This window comes from Salvelinus alpinus, chromosome 3, assembly GCF_045679555.1.
Source record: "Salvelinus alpinus chromosome 3, SLU_Salpinus.1, whole genome shotgun sequence".
NCBI lineage: Eukaryota > Metazoa > Chordata > Actinopteri > Salmoniformes > Salmonidae > Salvelinus > Salvelinus alpinus.
This window is the reverse complement of record NC_092088.1, coordinates 29,049,438-29,063,006: the sequence shown is the minus strand read 5'-3', so window position 1 is coordinate 29,063,006 and position 13,569 is coordinate 29,049,438. Positions and strand designations below refer to the sequence as shown.

General features: G+C 43.4%; 1 protein-coding gene across 1 annotated transcript in view; it reads right to left on the bottom strand.

Annotated features, from left to right (window-relative positions):
• plcd3b (phospholipase C, delta 3b) overlaps positions 1-13,569 on the bottom strand; it is a 53,176-nt gene that overhangs the window by 3,392 nt on the left and 36,215 nt on the right. The window contains exons 5-14 of the mRNA XM_071392452.1: positions 13,262-13,487; positions 12,597-12,798; positions 12,226-12,370; positions 11,672-11,824; positions 9,441-9,581; positions 8,968-9,121; positions 7,788-7,904; positions 6,197-6,375; positions 5,815-5,950; positions 29-178 (exon numbers count right to left, since the gene is read on the bottom strand). Of these exons, the coding sequence (XP_071248553.1) occupies positions 29-178; positions 5,815-5,950; positions 6,197-6,375; positions 7,788-7,904; positions 8,968-9,121; positions 9,441-9,581; positions 11,672-11,824; positions 12,226-12,370; positions 12,597-12,798; positions 13,262-13,487 (1,603 nt within the window). The remainder of the gene's footprint in view (positions 1-28; positions 179-5,814; positions 5,951-6,196; positions 6,376-7,787; positions 7,905-8,967; positions 9,122-9,440; positions 9,582-11,671; positions 11,825-12,225; positions 12,371-12,596; positions 12,799-13,261; positions 13,488-13,569) is intronic.

The window sequence follows — 13,569 nt, the reverse complement described above, 5'->3', positions numbered from 1 at the left end:
GTAAGATATGTTATTTTGACACACACACCTGTGCGGAGACTGGTGAAGGGCAGGGTGAACTGTCCCAGGAAGTCGTTTCTGGAGGTGAAGTCGTGGTCCTCCACCATGAAGCGCACCAGAGCCAGCTCAGGGACATGCAGAGTGAAGTTGAAGGTACAGTCCCACCGAGGGTTAAACCCTGACAAACCATAGGAAAGGGGGAGAGCGAAGAGTTCAACGCAGAATTTTTTTCGTGTATCTTCTATTCGTACATCAGGTTTGGGCCTGATGAAATAAAGGAAACACCAAAATAGGGCATTGGGCCTCCAAGAGCCAGAACAGCTTCAATGCACCTTGGCATAGGTTCTACAAGTGCCTGGAACTCTATTGGAGGGATGCAACACCATTCTTCCATGAGAAATTCCATAATTTGGTGTTTTGTTGATGGTGGTGGAAAACACTGTCTCAGGCGCCACTCTAGAATCTCACATAAGTGTTTAATTGAGTTGAGATCTGGTGGCTGAGACGGCCATGGCATATGGTTTACATTGTTATCATGCTCATCAAACCATTGAGTGACCACTCGTGCCCTGTGGATGGGGGCATTGTCATCCTATCGGGGCAGAGCCATGGTAACCAAAGTAATGTCCATTTTATAAATTACCCTAAGCATGATGGGATGTTAATTGCTTAATTAACTCAGGAACCACACCTGTGTGGAAGCACCTGCTTTCAATATACTTGGTTTCCCTCATTTACTCAAGTGTTTCCATTATTTTGGCAGTTACCTGTGTACAAAATATTAGGGACACCTTCCTAATATTGAGTTGCACCCCGTTCCCCTCAGCCTCAATTCATTGGGGCATGGATTCTACAAGTTGTCGAAATCATTCCAAAGGGATACTGGCCCATGTTGACTCCAATGCTTCCCACAGTTGTGTCAAGTTGGTTGGATATCCTTTGGGTGATGGACCATTCTTGATGCACACGGGAAACTATTGAGCATTAAAAACCCAGCAGCTATGCAGCTCTTGACACTCAAACCGGTGCGCCTGGCACCTACTACCATACCCCGCTCAAAGGCACTTAAATCTGTCTTGCCCATTCACCCTCTGAATGGCACACATACACAATCCATGTCTCAATTATCTTAAGGCTTAAAAATCCTTCTTTAACACGTCCCCTCCCCTTCATCTACACTGATAGAAGTGGATATCAAAAGTGACATCAATAAGGAATCATAGCAGTCTATGTCATGAAAATAGTTAGTGTTTACAAACACTATTATCATCAGCATAGTCTCTACTCTCCTCTCCTCATTAGCATTGTCTCTCCTCCTCTTTTCTATTAGCCACGTGCGGAATGTCATTCAACTATTTACCTTATAGCATATGAGCACGGAACAATAATTGCACATTCCTCACGCTTGCTGTTTAACCTATGGGCACACTCTTGCAATTATCATCTTCTCTCTCTCAACCAATGGGCATACATCTTGCAATTCTCACCTTCTCTCTCTCAACCAATGGGCATACATCTTGCAATTCTCACCTTCTCTCTCTCAACCAATGGGCATACGTCTTGGGATGTACAGTGGGGAGAACAAGTATTTGATACACTGCCGATTTTGCAGGTTTTCCTACTTACAAACATGTAGAGGTCTGTCATTTTTATCATAGGTACACTTCAACTGTGAGAGACGGAATCTAAAACAAAAATCCAGAAAATCACATTGTATGATTTTTAAATAATTAATTTGCATTTTATTGCATGACATAAGTATTTGATCACCTACCAACCAGTAAGAATTCCGTCTCTCACAGACCTGTTAGTTTTTCTTTAAGAAGCCCTCCTGTTCTCCACTCATTACCTGTATTAACTGCACCTGTTTGAACTCGTTACCTGTATAAAAGACACCTGTCCACACACTCAATCAAACAGATTCCAACCACTCCACAATGGCCAAGACCAGAGAGCTGTGTAAGGACATCAGGGATAAAATTGTAGACCTGCACAAGGCTGGGATGGGCTACAGGACAATAGGCAAGCAGCTTGGTGAGAAGGAAACAACTGTTGGCGCAATTATTAGAAAATGGAAGAAGTTCAAGATGACGGTCAATCACTCTCGGTCTGGGGCTCCATGCAAGATTTCACCTCGTGGGGCATCAATGATCATGAGGAAGGTGAGGGATCAGCCCAGAACTACACGGCAGGACCTGGTCAAAGACCTGAAGAGAGCTGGGACCACAGTCTCAAAGAAAACCATTAGTAACACACTACGCCGTCATGGATTAAAATCCTGCAGCGCACGCAAGGTCCCCCTGCTTAAGCCAGCGCATGTCCAGGCCCGTCTGAAGTTTGCCAATGACCATCTGGATGATCCAGAGGAGGAATGGGAGAAGGTCATGTGGTCTGATGAGACAAAAATAGAGCTTTTTGGTCTAACTCCACTCGCCGTGTTTGGAGGAAGAAGAAGTATGAGTACAACCCCAAGAACACCATCCCAACCGTGAAGCATGGAGGTGGAAACATCATTCTTTGGGGATGCTTTTCTGCAAAGGGGACAGGACGACTGCACCGTATTGAGGGGAGGATGGATGGGGCCATGTATCGCGAGATCTTGGCCAACAACCTCCTTCCCTCAGTAAGAGCATTGAAGATGGGTCATGGCTGGGTCTTCCAGCATGACAACGACCCAAAACACACAGCCAGGGCAACTAAGGAGTGGCTCCGTAAGAAGCATCTCAAGGTCCTGGAGTGGCCTAGCCAGTCTCCAGACCTGAACCCAATAGAAAATCTTTGGAGGGAGCTGAAAGTCCGTATTGCCCAGCGACAGCCCCGAAACCTGAAGGATCTGGAGATGATCTGTAGGGAGGAGTGGGCCAAAATCCCTGCTGCAGTGTGTGCACACCTAGTCAAGAACTACAGGAAACGTATGATCTCTGTAATTGCAAACAAAGGTTTCTCTACCAAATATTAAGTTCTGCTTTTCTGATGTATCAAATACTTATGTCATGCAATAAAATGCAAATTAATTACTTAAAAATCATACAATGTGATTTTCTGGATTTTTGTTTTAGATTCCGTCTCTCATAGTTGAAGTGTACCTATGATAAAAATTACAGACCTCTACATGCTTTGTAAGTAGGAAAACCTGCAAAATCGGCAGTGTATCAAATACTTGTTCTCCCCACTGTATGTATATGTCAAACTTGCCCATGTTCTCTTACAGTTCATTGGAACTCCTTACTCCCAGAAATGATCAAATGTATTCGATTTTTTTGTTGTTGTTTTTGTTAGGACAAACAAATAAATGGATTAATAACATTTGCTAAATGAAAACTTTGCTGTTCTACAGGTGGTGTCGGGGAAAGTAAAGAGAAATGGAGTAGGACCTAGGGCTGTTACGATGAATGTATTACCGCCAGTCACGAGTCATGACGGCAGTCAAATTCCACAAATAGTCACGGTAATTAGGCTTCTTTAAGCTCTGATGCGGCTGATGGTCATTAGTAGCCTGTCAAACTTGCTAACTGGCTGGTACTCAGCACTCCATTGTCCCTCTAATCACGCTGACGTCAATGCAAATCAGAAATCAAATTTCACACATATTATTTCATATATTTGTAAATCAAGAATAGTCTGATGGGTGACAATATTATCACTTGTGAATGATGCCCAGCTTAAGGAGGCTTAAGGCAGTTTAAGGCAGCCCAGCTTAAGGCAATAAACCGCAATGCCTTTTTCAAATCATAGTCGAACACCTCATGTAGCCCAGCCCATAGACCTACACTACCGTTCAAAAGTTTGGGGTCACTTAGAAATGTCCTTGTTTTTGAACATAAAAAAAAAAAAAATCCATTAAAATAACATCAAATTGATCAGAAATACAGTGTAGACATTGTTAATGTTGTAAATGACTATTGTAGCTGGAAACGGCAGATTGTTTATGGAATATCTACATAGGTGTACAGAGGCCCATTATCAGCAACCATCACTCCTCTGTTCCAATGGCACATTGTGTTAGCTAATCCAAGTTGATCATTTTAAAAGGCTAATTGATCATTAGAAAACCCTTTTGCATCCCTAATGCCTCTGATCTGGCAGATTAATTAACTTTTTAGGGATAGGGGGCAGCATTTTCACTTTGGATGAATAGCGTGCACAGAGTGAACTGCCTCCTACTCTGTCCCAGATGCTAATATATGCATATTATTATTACTATTGGATAGAAAACACTCTGAAGTTTCTAAAACTATTTGAATGATGTCTGTGAGTATAACATAACTCATATGGCAGGCAAAAACCTGAGAAAAAATCCAAACAGGAAGTGGGAATTCTGAGGCTGGTCGATTTTCAACTCATTGCCTATTGAAATCCCAGTGGGATATGGATCTGTTTGCACTTCCTACGGCTTCCACTAGATGTCAACAGTCTGTAGAACGTTGAATGAAGCTTCTACTGTGATGTTGAGCCGGATGGGAGCTGTTTGAGTCAGTAGTCTGGCAGAAAGCCAGGTCCTGGTCACGCACATTCCACATGATATCGACTTGCGTTCCAGTACTTCTATAGACACAAAGGAATTCTCCGGTTGGAACGTTATTGAATATTTATGATAACAACATCCTAAAGATTGATTCTATACTTAGTTTAAGAAGTTTATTCGACCTGTAATATAACTTTTTGAAGTTTTCGTCCGAAGTACGCCTGGACCTGCACGAGCGTTTGGATATGTGTACTAAACGTGCTAACAAAAGTAGCTACTTGGACATAAATAATGGACATTATCGAACAAAACAACAATTTATTGTGGAACTAGGATACCTGGGAGTGCATTCTGATGAAGATCATCAAAGGTAAGGGAATATTTATAATGTCATTTCGTATTTCTGTTGACTCCAACATGGCGGAGAAATGTTGTTTCTATCTGCATGGTGTGCAGATAGAAACATGGTGTGCCTTTTCCGTAAAGTTAAAAAAAAATCTAACACAGTGGTTGCATTAAGAACAAGTGTATCTTTAATTCTATGTAAAACATGTATCTTTCATCAAAGTTTATGATGAGTATTTCTGTTATTTGAAGTGGCTCTGCAATTTCTCCGGATATTTTGGAGGCATTTCTGAACATGGCGCCAATGTAAACTGAGATTTTTGGATATAAATATGCACATTATCGAACAAAACATACATGTATTGTGTAACATGATGTCCTATGAGTGTCATCTGATGAAGATCATCAAAGGTCTCTATTTCTGCTTTTTGTGACTCCTATCTTTGGCTGGGAAAATGGCTGTGTTTTTTGGACTTGGCGGTGATCTAACATAATCATATGTTGTGTTTTCGCTGTAAAGCATTATTTTTTTTTAAATCGGACACGATGGGTAGATTAACAAGATGTTTATCTTTCATTTGCTGTATTGGACTTGTTAATGTGTGAAAGTTACATATTTCAAAAAAATATTTTTGAATTTCCCGCGCATTTCAGCGGAATGTTGTCGAGGGGTTCCGCTAGCGGAACGTGTGTCCTAGAAAGGTTAAACACAAATGCTTTGTTTGTAAATGTTGTCTGAGTGTTGGAGTGTACCTGGTTTGTTTAATATACGGAATTTTAAATTATTTATACTTTTGATACTTAAGTACATTTAAAACCAAATACTTTTAGACTTTTACTCAAGTAGTATTTTACTGGGTGACATTCACTTTTACTTGAGTCATTTTCTATTAAGGTATCTTTACTTTTACTCAAGTATGACAATTGAGTACTTTTCCCACCACTGACAAAATGTGGAAAAAGTCAAGGGGTCTGAATACTTTCCGAATGCACTGTATATTTACCGTTGTTGTCCACGCGGGGGGTCATCTTCTTGTTGTTGTCGATGGGAACGCCATGGGTCTCCACCCACACCTGAGGGTCCACGATGGAGCTGGGTTTATCCCACTCTGGCTTGGGAAGCTGCTGGGCCGAGATCACCTGCATGGGATTGGTTAGAATGGGATTGAGGAAAAACAGGAATGGGGAATTAAAGGATTGTGAGAAATAGCATTAGAGAAAAGTGAGGCATTGATTTTTAATTCTATACATTGCATTTATTTTTTGCGATAGTCTGACCTTGTTACTTTCTCGATGGCCTCTTGGCGGATTGACAAAGTCGTATAGAATTTAGTTAAATTGGATTGATTTGGGGGGCTGTCGGGGCATCCAGGAACACTCACTTACCCGTATGGTGAGGAGGGTGGGGTCATGTCCGGGTCCTCCCCCCGTGTTCTCGGGGTTGAAGTTGCAGTCGGGGCGGGTCATGAAGGAGGGCTTGAGGACGTATCCGCAAAGGCCGTTGGGTAAAAAGCGCCCCCGGTTCAGGTCCATCTCTTCCCCTGCCGTCTGGTAGTTCAGCGCCACTGGAGAAACAAATATTTCAGGTACTTACTGTGAATTAGTGCGTTGATTTAAAGCCTAGACATTAGCCAGATCATCTGCCTGCCACAATAGTGTTTTAGTGCATTACAGGACATACTGTAGGTCATTACTGAATAATCACTGTGGTTTAGAGTTACAGTGTATTGTGCTTTATTTATCTGTCTAAGTAATGAGAGAATTTATGTTGTCCATTAGAATGTAATAGAATGCTGGAATATTGCTTTTGTTAGGATCTTATTTTTCAGAGTTAATAACTCACGGATACTAGAGAAGCTTTAACCAAGTTTAATTCTTCCCAAAGGTTCTGTACAGCTGTAGACATCAGACAGCAAAACGTTTCTCTCCATTGGTTATATACATCCTACTTGAGACACTCCCTCTCTCCAATCCTTCTTATGGTTGAACAAGAAAAGAGTAACAAGATCCCAAATCCGTATTACTCCCTTCAGGTGACCTGTCCTCACCTCCTGACCTCAACCCCTCCATCTAATCCACAGATGTCCATCTGTCTTTCCTGTATCAACACGGTCCCCAACACACTCCAACACATTCCACAGCTATCTGTCCTTCTACAGAGACATAAAACCCAGTCTCTTTCGTTTCCTGTCATTCATTTACTATCTCGATGATCAATGTTTAGCCGATTCCAACACTCTGTAATGGAGTGTACGGCACTGACCGGTGTAGCAACACACAATCTCCAACACAATATGGAATTCACAAATACTATCAAATCTGGCAACCAACACTGGACACCCACTGAGGAACAGTTTACCTGGTAAACACTGTTTCACATTTCTGAGATGGGCCATACTAACCATATTTCTTGAAAACACGCTATGAAAGTAGATATGTTACATTTTGCTGTTTTTGGCGTTCTACTTTCAAATCAAATCAAATTTTATTTGTCACATACACATGGTTAGCAGATGTTAATGCGAGTGTAGCGAAATGCTTGTGCTTCTAGTTCCGACAATGCAGTAATAACCAACAAGTAATCTAACCTAACAATTCCACAACTACTACCTTATACACACAAGTGTAAAGGGATAAAGAATATGTACATAAAGATATATGAATGAGTTGACGGTGCTCTTATATTCAGTAGTTCCTCCCGACTGTATGTAATGAAACCTAAGATTACCTGGGGTACCAATGTAAGGAATAACACATAAAAAAACAAAATACTGCATATTTTCCAAGGAACGCGAAGCGAGGCGGCCATCTCGGTCGGCGCCGGAAGTAGAAATGTGTGCCTCTACTAACCATATTTCTTGAAAACACGCTATGAAAGTAGATATGTTACATTTTGCTGTTTTTGGCGTTCTACTTTCATAGCGTATTGTAGGGAACATAATCTGGCAACTTCAGAGAGTGGTTACAATGTTCTGACCAATCTGGCAACCGCCGTTCCACATATCCTGGGGATCGTAGTTGGAGGACTGCAGGCGTTGTCCTGAGGGGTATATCCTGCTCAACTGATGGCTGTTGTGACGGACAAAATGCTTCCCTGCAGGAGGGGGAGAAAGAAGGAGGGCAAGGGTAGTTAAAACACTGGAAAAAGGGAAAAACAGAGAAGCCTATGTGGTGAACAAGGTTGTGTTCATTAGGGCAGGAAGGGTCCAGGTAGACCCTTCCTGTTTCAATCTGTTTTCTTCCATTTGGTGCCTAATGAACACAGCCCAGGTGTCTTGTCTTCCCAATAGGGAATCAAGAGGGCCTGCAGAAAAATAGCCAAGTGTACATATTAATAATAATAATTGATTGGACTTAGAAAACACTTTTTCTAGAGATCCAAAGGGCTTTAAATAGTAAGGGGGACCTCATCCACCACCAATGTTTAGCACCCACTTGGGTGATGCACGGCAACCAATTTGCACCAGACCACACATCAGCTATCAGGTGAAGAGGTGAGGAGTGATATATGCCAATTAGGAATGAGGGGGATAATTAGGTGGCCAGGTTGGGCAATTAGCCAGGTCACCAGGGTTAACACCTTACAAAAAGTGCCATGCAATTTTTAACAACCACAGAGAGTCAGGACACCCGTTTAACGTCCCATCCGAAAGACGCCAAACTATTCAAGGCGATGTCCCCACCACTGGGGCATTGGGATCTCCTTAGACCAGAGGGAAGAGTGCCCCCTACTGGCCCTCCAACACCACTTCGAGCTGCATCTGGTCTCCTATCCAGGGACTGACCAGGACTGACCCTCTAGGCTTCATAGGCAAGCCAGCAGTGGGATGCAGGGTGGTATGCTGCTGGCGCGCGTGGGTGTGTGCGCAGGTGGGTCCGTGTGTATGTGTTTACATACAATGCTAACTAACAGAGAAGCCTGTTGATGTAATTGGCTAAGTGTGTAGAGTAGACTAATTGTACCCTTGAGCTTTTACTGAACTATTATCTTTTGGGAGCTATTAGGTTACTCTGTTAATTAGCATTGTATGTAAACACACACACACACGGACACACATTGGCAGATACGTACACACACACACACACACACACACACACACACACACACACACACACACACACACACACACACACACACACACACACACTCTACATACCTGATTCTTTGACGTATTTGAGGGCGTCGCTCTCGGAGAAGGAGGACATCTCTGTAGGGGGTTTCTTCGCTGCCTGGTCAAAACCTTTAAAGGGAACACTGCGTGTGTACACCACCAGGTCTGACAGCTCTGGACTCAGCTTAGAGACACCCGGCTAAAGAGGTACACACACCCACACACACACACACACACACAGACGCACACACACACACACACACAGGGTGGGGAAGAGGGAGTAGGAAGCAGAGAGAGAAAGGAAAGGCAAAGTTACTAGTACTTCATGAGATCAAGAAAGCCGATACTATGCACAATCAGCAAATCAGCGGATTCAGCAAGAAAGACAGACAAAAGACGCACCCACCCACCCACCCACACACACACACACACACACACACACACACACACACACACACACACACACACACACACACACACACACACACACACACACACACACACACACACACACACACCTTCTTCTCCTCCTTCTTTTTGCTCTCTGCATGGCTACACTCACACTCCTCCGAGGAGCTGAGGTCTGAAGAACTGGAGGAGCTCTCCAGCTCCACCACTCTCTCCTTCTTCCCCTTCACCAGGATCTTCCCTTTCAGCGCCTACATACACACATGTAAAAACAGATGGATAAAACGCACACACTTTGGCTATCCATGAACGCACATACGTATAGGCAGGTACAAGTGCACACACACACACACACACACACACACACACACACACACACACACACACACACACACACACACACACACACACACACACACACACACACACACACACACACACACACACACACACACACATTTTAAATACTTTATTTGAATCCACCAATCAAATTTACATTAAAAAAGGATCCAAACATTTCAAAGGTCCCTGTATGCATGGCACTGAAGGGTACAGAAAGCACCTCATTCATTCAGCTAGGCTGCCCACGACAGCTGAAACAGAGCAGTACCTAGCCAACTGATTTGCCCTAGTTTGTGTCAGACCCACAATCTGGAGGCCACGCACTGCAAGCCTGTGTACGTGGCCGAGACTGCCAAATATCAGCTGGCAAGCTGATATCGAGGCTGTCCAAGCGTGTCACGTGAGGCTGTTATTTAAGAAGCTTGTCGGCAAAGGCCTGCTCCACGTAGCCGTCAAATGAGCAATCCATTTCCAAAATGGCCACCTCCCTCTGCCTTCCCCCCACAACAACAACATCTGGCGTATTTGGCACACAGGAAAACACATCATCATGTACATCAAACCAGCTTCCTCTTACACAATAATGTTTAATAATGTGTGCTGTTGGTGAGACTACCTGTCTCACTTTACTGGCTATCAGGTATTTTCTACAATGTAGAAAATAGCACAAATAAATAAAAACCCTGGAATGAGCAGGCGTGTCCAAACTTTGGACAGGTACTGTATATGATATGGGTATTATTTGAACTAGCTAGCCAGCTAACTTAACGTTAGCGCCCTAGCTAACGAGCTTGAAACGAACCAAAACATTGTTTAGAAAGTTGCTTTTAGTTGCCTGGTTTGATAAATTGACATATACCAAACAAATTTCTAAACGGATGGGTTTATTGGTGTCAAAATACACCAGTTATGCTATTTTGGACCACTAAAGGCTGGTTTGTACTAAGTCTATCGACATGTCTATAAACAGTTGTCGCAGTGACATCATGAACATTCTATTGTCGTCTGACATCGAACTTGTCGTTGTCATTATCAGAAAGTATAAACACAAAAACGACAGGCTGCATGACATCAGCAGCCCAATAGAATGTTCATGATGTTACTGCAACAACTGTTTATAGACATGTTGATAGACTTAGTATAAACCAACCTTTCGTCTTGAAATCTTTGTTTGTTTAGTACACTACCATACTCACTCTGTTTAGCACATGGCCTCACATGTGAATCCTTAAAGAGATGGGTGGGGCCAAGGCTTAAGAGGGTGTGAACGATGCTGAATGGGTGTAAACAAAGAAGAGCTCTCCAGTAGGTGTACCAAAACATTCAAGGGCCATTTTCTCAAATGCCCGGTAAATTAAAATGTTGCCAGTCAAATGTCCTGCGCCACATTTTCCTAACGGAAAACCTGACACACACACACTCCTGATGTTGTAAGAAAGGAATGGCAGATGGGCCCACCCAAGCCATAGCAGAGTTCAATATTGTTATTATTCTATAAGCCATTGTTTACAAATGCTAGCTTTTCAATTGTGGACGACAGTTGCTAAAACTCAAAAACAGGAAGTGGTGAGGAATTTGAATCTGAAATGTACTACAAGTTGAAATCCTCACTATTGACTAAGAGCCAATGAGTCAGCATCTATTTTAAGAATAAATAATGAAATTCCATTCAAAGCACTCTCTCTAAGGAGCAGAGCAGAGAGGTGTGTGTGTCTGTTCTTGGCTGGAAGGAGGAGAGACAGAGACTAAGAGAGAGAGAGAGAGAGAGAGAGAGAGAGAGAGAGAGAGAAGAGATATTCTGGCAAATCTATTACGATATTTGTGAGGAAGAAAACACATCACTGTTTTTGGCTGTAATGACAGCGATTGGGTCTCGAGCTTTGAACCAATCCTTTTTGGGAGATCGCGTGTCAAAAAGTTTGAGAAGCACTGCATTATAGAATAGTAGTAGTGTAGTGTAGAATAGGAATGTATAGTAGTAGTACAGTAGTAGTCCCACCTCTGGTGAGGGCAGGCTCTGGAGCTGCTGTTCATTGAGGGGCTTGGTGAGCAGCTTGTCCCCCAGGATGGAGCGCAGGTGTCGGGCCATGACCGCCTGCTGCTCCACACTGCAGTGGTTCTCAAGGGACAGGATTAGAGGGTACGGAGACGCCTGGAAGATGAGACGGCAACGGAAGAGAAGAAGGTGGAGGGGAGGGAAAGAGGGTGGAAAGTTATTACATCTTAATTCAGGAGAGATATTTTTGGTGCCAGAGTTTGGTCTAGTGGTAGTGTTGCCGACTCTCAACCACGCATCACCCTTGGCGATGGATCGAATTCTGTCTGGGCCACTTTCCTATCTGTCTAACCTAACCCTCTATATATATATACACACAAAAAAAAAGGCACACCCAGAGACAAATGTAATATTTGCTTCTCTCTATTCCTAAAGAAATACCATTGGCTAGTAATCTTCCAAACTAGTCTAATGTAGGGGGTTAAAAACTACAAAATACAATACACAGTCATTAAAAATGAATGGCAATGGACTGCTAATGGAGTATTGGAGCTTACTTTGAAGGCGTACTCGGCGATGGTCTCGATGACTTCTGTGAAGGGCACTTTGGAGGTGAGTGTGTGACCGTGGTAGATGACCGGCTCCCCTTTGTCCCCATCCCAACAGTCTAACTCCACACAGCGACAGCCTTGGTTCAGAGCCCTGGGACAGAGGAAACACACGTTAACGCACACACACGTTAACATACATGCGATGTTAACTCAAACACACGCAGTATACACACACAGACTTAAAACACATGTATAGAGTGTGTTTTATAGTGCTCAATATAAGGTGATGTGGTGTTTGTGTGTTTATGTGTGTACGTCTATGCCTGCGAATGCGTGTGTGCATGCACGCGTACATTTCCATACATGTGTGTGTTCACCTGATATAAGCCTCCGTGCTGCTGTAGCCAGTAACCTGGTCACTGGTGAGGTAGGTGTTGTGTGAGGAGGAGATGAAGTAGTGGGCCAGAGATCTGGTCATGTCCTGGTACACCCTGGCGTGGTCCGGGTCAAACACATTGTTCTCCTTGGACAGCATGTACATGGTGAAACCATTGGGCGTCATGTACCCATTCTTCTGGGCTGTGCAGGGCATAGGCACATGGTTGGTATGGGAGTGATAGAAAAAAAAACATACCAAAATATACATTGATTTGCTTGTGTTAATATACAGTAGGTAAAACAATTATTTAATTTGGATACATTTTGGGGACAATAAGGTGAGCTGAAGGTAGAAATAGTATAGAGGAAGTGAGAAAAGGGCTATATTCCAATCTAAAAAGACCCTAACTCCCTTAACTTTTGGCCATACAGGTAGCTTAGCACTTAGTGTACCTTAGCGCGTAGCTTAGCACTTATGGTAGTGTAGCACTTGTGTAGCTTAGCACTTAGCGTAGTGTAGCACTTAGCATAGTGTAGCACTAGCGTAGCTTAGCCCTTGAGTACTGTAGAACTTAGCATAGCTAAATGAACATGTTAGCTTCACTCAATGCTAACTAAGTAGCACTGAGTGTCGCTTAGCACAACCATTAGCACGTAAGCGTACCCCACTCATTGAGCTCGTAGGTGAGGATCAGACTCTGAGCGTGGATCAGCGAGGAGTCCTCTCCCTGGTCTTTCAGGAAGTCCTTCAGGTCCACGGTGGAGAGCACACAGCCGTTAGCCGAGTAGCGGCTAAACACGGCGTCCAAGTCCGGCCGCCGTAACAGCTCCCTACAGAACACCTCGATTTCCCCGTGGTCCAGACGACCGTCACACGACCGGTCACACTTCTGATGGGAGGAAGGCGGGAATATTTCCAAAGGGATCAAGTCAATGGATGAACATGATCAAAGTTATTGTTTCACGGCAAGC